The sequence below is a fragment of the Chenopodium quinoa genome, unplaced genomic scaffold (genome assembly GCF_001683475.1).
Source record: "Chenopodium quinoa cultivar QQ74 unplaced genomic scaffold, ASM168347v1, whole genome shotgun sequence".
Lineage (NCBI taxonomy): Eukaryota > Viridiplantae > Streptophyta > Magnoliopsida > Caryophyllales > Amaranthaceae > Chenopodium > Chenopodium quinoa.
In genome coordinates this window covers 166,780-179,569 of record NW_018742720.1, presented here as the reverse complement: position 1 = coordinate 179,569, position 12,790 = coordinate 166,780, and the positions used below count along the sequence as shown (strand labels likewise).

Genomic DNA, 12,790 nt, shown 5'->3' with positions numbered 1-12,790 from the left:
TTCTAAAAAAATCGTTATTATATAAAAATAAATATTGCATTTAAGTTATGACTTGTTTTATATATAAATTCTAAAATAAACTTCCTAAAATATCAACTGCACATTATAACTATAAATATTTTCTCCCACATGTTTTAATTGTTTTATTATATTTCATGCACTTTAATACCTGATGAATCGATTCAATAATTTTTATATAATAATATTATTATCATAATTATTCAACAACCGTGCATTTGCACGGGGTTTAATCTAGTGTATATACAAAAGGCTGAATATGACAAATAATGAAGAGAATTGAATAAATAACACAAACTTATAGGCACTCTTTTGATTGATTAACATCTTTATTCAACGAGTTTTAACTTCTTTAAAAAAAACGAGTTTTAACTACAACTTAAAGCATTGCTCAACACAAACATAAAGCATGAGAAAATTGGAGTGGAACAACTAAGAAGTAAAGCAAACCCGTAGTCGAGAGAAACTGTTTGGAAGATCAGAGGATCTGATTTTTTCAAGTTCAGTAGCAACATCCACCATGGTTGGTCTTTTGTCTCTTTTGGCTGTGCACCTGAGGGCAAGCTTTATAGATGCAGTCATTTCAGCAGTGTACATTCCGGTTTCAGCGATTGCAGGATCTACAATCTTGCTAACACACACCTTTCTGAATTTTTCAGTTACCCAGTCAACTAACTTTGTCGACCTGATATGTCCCTCTGCCTGGCTAAAATCAGCAGACTTCCCTGTCAAGAGCACTAGGAAAAGGATGCCAAATGAATAGACATCTGTACACTCACCCACTTCTCTGATTTCATAATATTCAGGTTCCATGTAAAAGCTATTATCAAATGTATTTTGCACAAATTTTTTACCCTCAGGAATAGAAACAGAAGAGCTAAAGTTGGACAGTCTGACAGTATTGTCCTGGTCCAAGAAAACACTACGAGGTCTCAATAACCCGTGGATGATAGGCTTGGGTAAAGATTTGTGAAGATGAGAAACAACCTGAGATAATTCCAGTGCAATTCTTAACCTGTCCTTCCACTCCAATGGCGGATGTTTGTTTTGGTTCTCATCTTTGAATAATATACGATTTTCAAGAGTACTGTCAGCATCCATACACTCATAAACAAGAACAGGAACTTTAGTCTCAAGGCAACAACCTAGTAGTTTATGGACATTATTAAGAGCAGCTACTTGTGTAGTAATCACAACTTCACGCAGAAGGCTCAGTCGGGTATATTTAGATAGTGCTAGGCTTTCCTTATCAAACAATCTTATTGGCAGCTTTATCCAAACAACTCTTCCCACCCAAGAACCTTGATACCATTCAAAGATACCATCCTCCCGGAAAACACTATAATATTCAATATTCATGTTATTAAGCTCATCAACTGAGAAGTAACGGATTGGGTTGGCTCTATCATGAAACAAGGAAATGTTTTTTTCTAGTAACAATGCTTCATTTTGCATAAAATATTCTTTGCTTCCACAAAAACTCCTGTATATGTCCTTTTCCTGCAACATCAAATGAAATTAACAAACACAAATATATCACTCTACTACATATGGAAATTTTAATAGTAAAACTGAAAACAAAGGATGACAAACAAATTTTATAGGAATGTCGTAAATTCTAATCAAAATCATTGCCATCTGTTGGAAGATTGTATGAACTGTTACTAGGAAATTTATATAAAATAAAAATAAATTATGAAAATAAAACCCTGAGAGATGATTATAAGGATAATTCCTTGATTAAAGTATTAAACAAAAAGCAGCATGATCAACAGATATATCTCAGCAAACAATAATTGTTTCTCAATGGCATTAATGATGAATAAGGATACAAGCACCCCTTGTCTTAAAAGTCATACCTGAAAGCTTGTTGCACAAGGGATAGACTCATGAGAACAAATCATGCATTTGAGCTCAGTTGCAACATCCGCCATAGTTGGCCTACAGTCTGCTAGACTTGTTGTGCACCTGAGTGCAAGATCTATACATGCCCTCAATTCAATGGTTGTCACTTCATTTTCATTGATTGCAGGATCTATAATCTCACTAATGCGCTCCATTCTGACTGCTTTGATTACCCGCTGAATTAGATTAGTCGATTTGTGCTCTGTAGTGGTAGTAGACGGAAAAGAAGCATTATTCTTGCCTGTTAAGAGTGCAAGTAAAAGCAAGCCAAAAGAATACACATCTGCACACTCTGCCACTAAGTAACCTTCATAATATTCAGGAATCATCGAACCACAGATAGTCTCTATTCTATGATCTATTACCCCAAATTCATCACCCCCAAGATTACAAATAAAATGATTAAAATTGGACAGTTTGACAGAGCCATCTTGATCCAAAAAAATATTTTCAAGCTTCAAGTTTCCATGGATGATGGGAACTGTGTGAAGATAGGAAACAATATGTGATATCTCCCATGCTATCCTTAGCCTGTCCTTCCACGCTAATGGTGGCAACATTTTCTGGTTCTCACCTTTGGGTGAAATACGATCCTCAAGAGTCTCAGCAGCCACCCACTCGTAAACAAAAACAGGAAATTTGGTCTCAAGGCAACACCCTAGTAATTTTTGGACATTATCATGAGTAGCAGTCTGAATAGCCACCAATATTTCACGCAAAATACTCATTTGAGTCTCAATGGAGTCAATGGTCACTGCATTTTGCAGCTTTACCAAAACAGATCTTCCTTCCCAAGAACCTTGGTACCAATATCGAAATATCTGATCGTATTCCACATTCATGGTGTTGAGCTCATGAACTGAGAAAAAACGGATAGGGACCCTATCATGAAACAAGGAAAAACTTTCTGAAAGCACCAATGCTTTAGACTGCAAAATATTTTCTTCACTTCCATTGAAAATTCTGTGTACATTCCTTCCCTGCAACAACCAATGAAATTAACAAACTCTAATTGTCATACCAATTGTTTCATATATTTAGGTACATAGTATATAGTAATTAGCTGTTTGTGCGCGACACTTCCTCAACACTTCCGCAACACTTGCTTTCTCTTATGTTTTATGTATATGTGTGTGTGTCTGTCTTGGATATGACTGATAAAAAAGAACTTACAATTTTTTAAGTTAAACCTTGGATAAATCAAACATAACTGACAGTTATTTAATTGTACTCATACTTGCATTATGAAAAGGCTTCATCAAAGAGACAATATTGTAATTAACTGTTTGTGCACAACACTTCCTCAATTAAAGGTAGTATGGAGTAGTACATAAAAATTTCACAAAAATATGGAAGACATAGATCATAGATGCCTCTTTAAAAGCAAAGGAGGTTAAACAAATTTACAAGAATGTGCAGATAGAAATTTATGTTCCTTGGCAATTAGTATACAGTATAAGGATCCATAGTGAGCTATCAATCATCATATGAGATGCATCATTGCAGTAAAATATAACAAAGGCATGCAATAAGAGTTTAGCCAAAAGGCCCAAAACACTTTTCCATGGAGAAGATCTTATTTACTGTAAACTAATAGTGTAAATAAAAAAAACACTCCACATATTTATTAAAAAAAAAAAAAAAAAAAACAGAGAAAAAGAATATAGTTACCTATTTTGCCTCAAATCAAGCACAAAGAATAGCAGCATGGCGTACTGATTTGTATTAGCAAGAGAGTATTTTTTTTGTAAAAGATCTAAGAATAAAAGGCTTTAATCTAAATAGTTGTACCTTAAAAGTACTGGTGGAAGGGATAGATTCAGGAGATGTTATCATGCTCTTGAGCTCAGTTGCAACCTCCACCATTGTTGGCCTAGAATATGCTTCTTTTACTACACACGAGAGTGCAAGGTGTATAGATGCTCTCAACTGGAGCTCCTCAATGCCTGTCACTCCATTTCTAGTAATTGCAGAATCTACAATCTCACTTATGCACTTGTGCTTTATACCTTCCTGCACCCATTCCTTTAATCCAATTGAGTTATGAGTTTTCTCACTAACTTTTTTCGCAGTCAAGAGCATAAGAAAAAGCATACCAAATGAATAAACATCTATACTCTCTGCCACATGAGAAGAAAATTCAGGTGCCATATAGCCCGGAGTCCCATGTATTACATTAAGTTTCACAAATTCTTCACCCTCAGGGATAGAAACAGAGCTACCAAAGTTATACAATTTGGCAATGTTGTTGTCTAAAAACACTGTTTTAGACTTCAGTTGTGTGTGGATGATAGGCCTCGGAAAAGCAGTGTGAAGATAGGCAATAGCATGAGATATTTCCCAAGCAATCCTTAGCCTATCCTTCCATTCTAACGGTTGTTTCTTTTGGTTCTTGTTTATGAGTAAGATACGATCTTCAAGAGTTTCATCTTCTATCCACTCATAAACAAGAACAGGAAGTTCAGTTTCGAGGCAACACCCTAGTAGCTTATGAACATTACTATGCGTACCCATCTGTGAACCAACCACAATTTCACGCAAGAGCTCCAATAATTCCTCCTTCTCCTCCTCCTTCTCCTCAGGCGGTGGGCATAGCATCAGCTGATGAAAATTACAGTGAGAACCATTCACTAGAAACTCAACTGTATGCCACTCTATCTTATGATCATTACCATGCGTACCCATCAGTGAACCAACCACTTCACGGAAATATTCCGATGATAGCTTCTCAGGCAAATCTAGCAATTTTACCAATACAGCTCTCCCCTGCCAAGAGCCTTGGTACATGCTAAAGCATCCATGCAATTTACATTCATATTCCACGTTCATGTGATTGAGCTCATCAGTTGAGAAGTAGCGAATTGGATTTATTTTTCCATGAAACAAAGATATGCTTTTTTCTAATACCCAAGCTCCATTTTTTATTAAATTTTTTTCGCTTCCATGAAAAATCCAATATTTGTCCCCTCTCTGCATCAAAAATGTCAGTTTTTATTATTGAATGCATGTAATTAAAATCTTATGACATAACGCCTATTACAGACTGAGTTGGATTAAGGCCTAATTTAGCACAATAATTCAGTTGTAGAAATTAATCACAGCATAGGGGGGACAATTTCTAATGCCAATGATGTTGGCAATTAATTAAATGCATCTGTTCTAACAAAAAAAATGTATAGATCTTAGCTTGTGAGAATTATTTATGGAAAGATTTGGATAAAACTGACTTAATAAAAAATTAAAATAGAAAAAAGGATAAAGAAGAAGAATGGTTAGGCCATTCTCAGCTAATCAATACTTTGTATATTTTGAAGTAGAGACTAGAGGATGATATTACCTCTGTTTTGAATTATTTGCAACAATTAGACATTCTCTACTCACACTTTGTCTAATCATTGCAAATAATTCGAAACGTAGGTAGCATTTACATACCTTTAGATACATCTGTGATTTCTTCCTGCCTCCAATCCAAATATTTCCAGCTATAACTCCTTCTATCACCGATGCTGCACAGGACTGTCTTATCTCATAAGCTCGATTTTATTTGACTTAAAATCATCTGTAACATTAGAGATTGGAAAAATGAGTATCTATTCAATGATGTGGCCTTCTGCAAGTATTTTGTTAGATTATGGCATGATCTAGAAAAACAGCTTCCACACCACAGTAATAACCATTCAACTTTGTAAATAAATTTTCAGAAATATAAATCAAAGTTTAAGTGAAAAATTAATGCAGCAAAATTGACTTCATGTCAACCATCAGTCCATGACAAGTCTATGTTGACAAGTTTGGAATCTTTTACCAATTTACCTTTATGTGTTCTGCAGTTGAAGCAACTTCTATCAACATTCCTCACATATACTGTAGTAAGAAATTTCAGAGAAATGAAAGCATACAATAAGTAAAGAAAATAGTACCTGTTCAATGACTCGCCTTCTGCTAATTTTGTATGACCATAGGAAGACCTGCACAATCAAATTGATAGGCGCTCAATTTTCTCAAGGGTAAGAAATCATAGGTGAAGGAGCAGCACCCGTAAAACAGTGAACACAGCACAATTGACTTGTAGTCAACCATTAGTCATCACAAGTCTACATCTACTGCTAGCTTTTACAAAGATAACATAATTAATAATAGTAATGCATGAAAAAGTGCAAAAGTAAAAGCAAGGGAAAAGGAAAAGGAAAAGCTTTTTCAAATATTATTAGGGTAATTTTATTTCATTTAGATGAAATTTGCTGAGCTGATATACTCTTACATTTAACAAATTAAACGATATACAAGTAGGATGAACAAGCAAAGGGGTATGTCTACTGGCTTGCGATTTTGCAAGTGATTGATAAAAAGTTATCTTTTCAGTGATGTTTTGGAAAATTGGAAGAAACTTTCAACAAACAGATCTACATAATACTATTCATTCAACAAGAGCACCGAACAGAAAAATGAGACAACAATTAATCAAAGCCATATGCACTATTGATCAATTGTAATGAACAGAAAAAGAGAGGCTGTAGCATGGACATTCAGACAACATTAATGGTGGTAGGGATAGGGTTAGAGGCCCTGATCATGTTGTAAAGTTCGATTGCAAATCCACCATGGTTGGCCTTTGGTATTCTTCAAATGCCGTGTACCTAAGTGCAAGCACTATAGATGCACTCATGCACTCAATACACTATTATTAATTATGGAATCTACAATCTCACTAATACACTTAGGGGCCGTTTGGTTCGCAGAGGGTAAACGGAATGGAATGAACAAAGGGATTCAAAGAGAATGGAATGAAGCCCATTTCATATAGCATGTTGTTTGGTTTACAAAAACAAAAGGGAATCACCACCACCAACACCACCACAAAACCCCCTTTTCCTTCACTTTCCCACTTCTCCGACTACCCCACCGCCCAGCCACCACATTGTCGGCATCCCTCGGAGACGGTCGCACCTCCACCACCCTTACCCTCCCCGAAAACCTCCACCCACTCATAAACCCTAATTATCCATCATCTGAAAACCCACAAAACCCTAATTAACGGCGGTGCGAATAGGGAGGTGCGATGAGGGAGGTGCGTCGAGGGTTTGGGGAGGTGCGAATAGGGGATGTGCGAACAGGGAGGTGCGAACAGGGGTTGTGCGACGAGGGAGGTGCGAACGAGAGAGATACAACGAGGGAGGTGCGACGTAGCTGGTGGTGCGAACACGGCGGTGCGAACACGGCTGTGCGACAAGGGGTCAAGGGGAGATGCGACGTAGCTGGTGGTGCGAACACGGTGGTGCGACAAGGGGTAAGGGGAGGTGCAAACACGGTGGTGCGACAAGGGGTAAGGGGAGGTGCGAACACGGTGGTGCGATGAGGGGTCAGGGGCAACGAGTTTATCGGCGGTCGGCGAGTGGCGGGGGAGGGGCGGCGATGACCTGGGTAGCAGGGGCGGTAAGGTGGATAGGTGGTGGTTGTGCGGTGGGGGTAGGGTAGAAGGGTGGTGGCTATCGTTGGCAGGGAGGTGTAATGGTGGCTAGGGAAAGGGAACGGCAAAGTCTAGGGGGGGTGGGGAATCAATGTAGAGGGATTTTTGGGAATCAATGGGTAAAGGTAATGATTAATTGTGACAAACAAACATCAAGGGAATGAGGTCTATTCATTTCCTTTCCCTTTGATTATTAACCCCAACCAAACGACCCCTTATTTGTGACCTTTTCGATTACCCAGTCAATTATGTTGGTTGACTTGGTAATTTCTCCAATGCTGGTAGAAGAAAAAGGTGGCATCTTTTCCTGTTACGAGCACAATAAGAGGCACACCAAATGAATACACACTATATTCTGTGATTTCTCCATAAATTTGACAAACAGGCACCTCATAATACATGGTCCTCTTTCAATGTAATCTACCTCAGAATTTTTGACCCTCAAGAAAAGTAACAAGACTGAAGTTGGACAATATGGCGGTATTGTCCTCTTAGTTCAGTATTTTGCTACTTTTACAATCTGGTGCAAGACTTGAATCAAACAATTATTACCTATCCATTGGGCTCGCATATAAATGAAATTGGAAGAGTTGAGACATGTAGAAGACAAGTTATTCTCGATACCATGTGAAAATAAAGTTAAGAAAAATGAATGTGTAGTAATCAATAGTAAAATTCCATAGAAGGAAAATGTATCAATTTATTTACGAACAGAGTAAGTAGTTAGCAACAAAGTCTTATATATTTGACACATGCATATCCTATTAGACTGAAGCTCTGACTCATGCAATTGTAAGATATTCCAAAGCATCCTGGTGGACCTGGGCATCTCCGGAAGCAATTATGCGATAATAAGTTGGACCTGCCACACCAATAGGCTTATGATATTAAGGAATTCAATTTCAAACTACAAGTCTATCTACAATACAAGTTGAGTGTTCTCAACCAGAATATTTTATGAACACGAACTTTTACATAAACAAAAGAAATTTTTAGTAAATTACCTATGGACATTGGAGAAGCTTGCCACCTTAGTTTCTGACCAGCCCAATCAGTTATAATACCTCCAGCACCTTCTATGATTGGTATAAAAGCAAGAAAATCATATGGCTGCAGAAAAAATCATTAAGATATTAGCAAGATTAAGTTGGACCTGCAACACATTATACCAATACATTTTATGATATATAGATCACATAGAGAGAGGGATGGGTCCATAGAAAGAGGATATCACTCACACCAAGAAAAGACTGGACAAATGACATCGATAAATCCAGAAGCTAAGAGTCCATAAGTAAAGCACTCAGCACCATATATTGGTTCTTGAACCTGCATAAAAGAAGAAAATATTAACATTTTCAGGGCAGAAATAGGTTTTATCTCACATCAACAGATTAAACGAACATCTAACAGAAAAAAACAAACTGGCAAGGTTGGTTTACATAAAATTAATTGATAAACAGATTAAGCTTCTCAGTTTACAAAACCATACAAAGTGTTCAGGAAAGTATGATTATCTTAAAACGTTGATATGTAATACTGGAAGCTGGATAACAAAAAACAGGTTGAAGGAACCAAAAAGAGTTGCAAATTCACCATACTCATGAAGAATTACCGACTTCCTGTGAAATTGCCTGTAACTTTACTACTTTAGGCCCTTTCAATCAAAGTTCAAAAAAACTCAAATAACCATAAAAGATATTTCTTCAATTCAAGCATTGTGACCTTTATTCACCCTCTTCTTATATTTATACATTTGTGTTCAGGAGATCCAAATTACTTCGGAGATTCTAGTGACCACAACTAAATTAACTAATTATGGAAATGTTATTGATATCTTAATGATAAGATCAAACCATGAATACTCAACTACACACCTTTTCTGTGACACGTAGGAAGTACTCTCGTTCTTCATCACTAAAATGCAGTGGACTAGATGCATATCTGAAAGAAACAAATTCAAAAGGCGGAAGTAAGTCAAAAAACCAAAAAAGTAAAAGAGGATTAAGCAAATCATACATATAAGAACATAAGTTAGTTAAACATCACCAAGTTCTAGAGATCTGAAAACTTTGAAATATAAGGTTTTTCATATCAAACCAACAGATCTAGAAATTAAACAAGAATATACAAAGTATAAAGGCTACTTCCCACGGAAAACAAAACAAAACAAAAAAATTGCCATGATAAAAAAATAAGGGCAAAAGGAAGATTCGTTCCAAAACTTAAGAGAACATACAGTCAACAAATTAAACTGTATATCTTTCATCATCATCATAGTTTTTCCTGAATCAATGGTAATTGTTAAGTAACATTCTATTCACATTCAATTTAGTCTTTTAGATTTCAGAAAGGAACAGCCAAATACTAGAAAGCAAGCAAGATCGAGTTCAGGAATTTCTGTTCTCAAATCTCAATATGTCTTTATAGTAAATATTTAAAGATCACTAGCTAGTGTTTATGAGATTGTCCATTCGTATGAAATGATCCACGACTGATCAAGAGGGGAAAGAAGCAAGGTGGCATAACAATTTTGAAACATTGACCTATCATGGCTCACACGCTCAGTAAGTTTTTTTATTCCTTGAAAGGAAAAAAATTGACTCACAGTCACAAAGGTAAACATAATCAACCTTTATCATCATATTATATGTTAGATTAAGAAGAAAAATTCCTGATAATTCATAGTTAGAGCGGGTTCAAGGCACACATCAGAAACAGTTTCGAAAAGCAGTTTGATGGGCAGAATTAATCCATTAATTTAAAAGCATTGTAGAGGGATCAAATGGTGATTATTGTTAGCAAATTATCACTATGAAAAACTTATGATGTTAGCCAAACACTCCAATAGCACAGTTCGGAGATGGCAAATAGCCAGATACAAAGGCCAGCGTTGGAGGGTTGTGTATTCTAGCTCACATAGACAATTGAAGCGAGAACAATTTCTCTAAGCAAAGATAAAGATATGAAATTTTCAAGCATTCAAACAGATCATGGACTGGTTCAAAATATTGCCAGTCTTGAACAAAATGCCACAAACTATTTAACAGGAAACAATTTGATCAGAATATCAGTTTTGATGATGAGGAAGTTCCAAATGAATACATAAGCAGCTGAACACAAGGCTTAAATTATATCAGATCCTATCAAAATATGTTAATTACACTCAGACAATTTGGCTGGAATGAAATGGTAGAATTTGTAATGGAGTTGCGTCTTCCTATGATTGTTAATGAATAAAAGTAAATTTATTGGCGTCATTATAGGCAAAGGCAGCTGGGGCTTTTAAGTTCATAATGTTTTCCCTCTATCAAAAAATAAATAAAATTTAAACAAAGAGAGTATAATCAGTGAAGGAGTTGTGATTGTGCAGATGTATACTCACAGTGTTGCTCGTGAAAGATGCTGACAAGGGCGGGTCTGTACAGGCAAACCATCCATTGTAGTTTTCCTTCCCTGCACTCCAACCCATCTTCTGCGCATTATTGGCTGGTCAATGATTCCCAAAATCTGGAAATTTTCACAGATAAAAGATATCATCAACCAGTTGAGTGATAAATTAAACAACTCCATACATCTAAAACATACAGTATATATGATGCATCTACAATCCTACTAACAAGTCCATTGTGCACAAAATACTTCATAAACATACAGTATGATGCATTTACAATTCTACTAACAATTTATTGTGCACAAACACAAAAAAGCATGGATACTAGCCATAACTAGAGAGCGAACGAGTCATACCGGCTTACTCTTATAGAGAAGGGCGATGAGCGTGCCAAACAAAGGAACTCCTATAAAAAGAAAGCAGAAACAATCAATTCAAAGAACGATAAAACTCGAAAAAGAAAGAGTATTATAGTGAGGCAAAGATTTATCTTACCGTTTTTGAAGCTTGTAGTCCCGTCAATCGGGTCTAAAACCCAAACATAATCAGCATCCCTCTCCTCCGGAAACCAACCCCTCTCCTCGCCAAAACTAAATAATTTATAATCAAATTTTCAAATTTCTGCTCAACAAATTAATTCAATCAATTTCCAAAAACAAGGTTTAACATCGATCACTTACATCAAATGATCAGGAAAACTCTGTAAAATCACAGAAATTAAAGCATCCTCAGCAGCTAGATCAGCAGTAGTGGTTTGCTCAACAATACATCCATCTAATAGCAACAAAATCAACCAAAAAAAAAAAAAAATCAACCGAATTGATCAACTAAAACTGGAAATTAAAGCGCAAAATTCAAATCTAAGAATCATACCTTCGTCACACTTATCAAAGGTTTGAATGGATTGAGGTTTCCCAAAGAAGTTCTTCACCACAATTCCGGCAGCATCGGCGGCTTCATTGGCAACGCGCACAAATTCGTCAAGAATTTCGCGGGAAATTTCAAAATCAGATTCGTTCAAACACATTGTCGTTTCTGTTAGGATTCTTAGGAATTTTTTCACGTTTTGATTTTTTTTTTTTTTTTTTTTTTGAAAGACACGTTTTGGATTCTTGACTCGTGAGTTTCTATACAAATTAGGATTCTTAGGAATTTTTTCACGTTTTGGCGTTAAGGCCTAATGGTAGTACTACTATACTAGTCCGTAGACTCCGTACGAATTAAGGGACGGAATTTGTAGAGGTGATCAACTTTAGGTCCGGCTCGAAAATATGGCAGATTCGGAAAATTCTAAAAAAATATTTTTAGTTAAAAACTCAAATTTGGCCAAAAAAAAAACCCAAAATGTCCGTTATATTTTTCAGGGTTTGGCACGAGATATTATGTTAAGGCTTGACCCATTTCGAATATTTTATCAACGATAAGAATTTGTTAATCAATTAATAATCATCAATCACCAACCACCAATCATCAATCAATAACATAATACTAAAATAGACACCAGGAATGACACGCGGAATATGGTGGAGAGTATAAAATAACGAAGCCAAAAATACAATATTAACATTTAAATTACCATATATATATAGTTGCACAATAGTGGGGTTAATTGGAAAAAAAAAAAATCTTCATGGGGTTGATTTTAAATGGTATGAAACAATAATAATTGAGTTAGTTTTCTATTTAATACGAAGTATTTCCATAAAAAATTTATTAACTTATAACTTTTTTTTTCCTTCAAAAAAACAATTAACTATTACTAAAACAGGGCATGTTTATGTCGATCATTTTGGACATATGTCAAACTATCATAAAAAAATTTGCCAATTCAATATATGATGGCAAGTTTAAGTTTTTTTTTTTTTTAAAAAAAAAAAAAATCTACTTAGCTTTTTTTTTTTTTTTTTGAAGTACATTGTATTTTGGGGTTTTTTTTTTAACTAAATTGATTCATAAATAAAAAGTCATACGTCGTCTATAATTATATTGAGATTAACATGCATCAT

At 35.7% G+C, this 12,790-nt stretch overlaps 1 protein-coding gene and 1 pseudogene across 1 annotated transcript; both read right to left on the bottom strand.

Annotated features, from left to right (window-relative positions):
• Nucleotides 1–297: 297 nt before the first annotated feature.
• Nucleotides 298–6,203, bottom strand: LOC110723022. Its single transcript, XM_021902298.1, has 5 exons — nucleotides 5,844–6,203; nucleotides 5,356–5,482; nucleotides 3,715–4,893; nucleotides 1,878–2,903; nucleotides 298–1,518 (listed from the first exon to the last, which is right to left on the bottom strand). Exons 2-5 carry the CDS (start codon nucleotides 5,365–5,367, stop codon nucleotides 451–453), a joined length of 3,285 nt encoding a protein of 1,094 aa, XP_021757990.1. The 5' UTR covers nucleotides 5,368–5,482; nucleotides 5,844–6,203; the 3' UTR covers nucleotides 298–450.
• A 108-nt stretch (nucleotides 6,204–6,311) lies between these two features.
• Nucleotides 6,312–12,237, bottom strand: LOC110723023 (annotated as a pseudogene).
• Between the last annotated feature and the right edge of the window lie 553 nt (nucleotides 12,238–12,790).

Excerpts from the sequence above, each read along its gene's own strand:
- LOC110723022 (XM_021902298.1), bottom strand. Across the intron at positions 2,904-3,714 it reads CTTCCACCAGTACTTTTAAG|GGAAGGAATGTACACAGAAT; the intron begins GTACAACTATTT and ends TGGTTGTTGCAG. Across the intron at positions 1,519-1,877 it reads CTTGTGCAACAAGCTTTCAG|GAAAAGGACATATACAGGAG; the intron begins GTATGACTTTTA and ends TTGATGTTGCAG.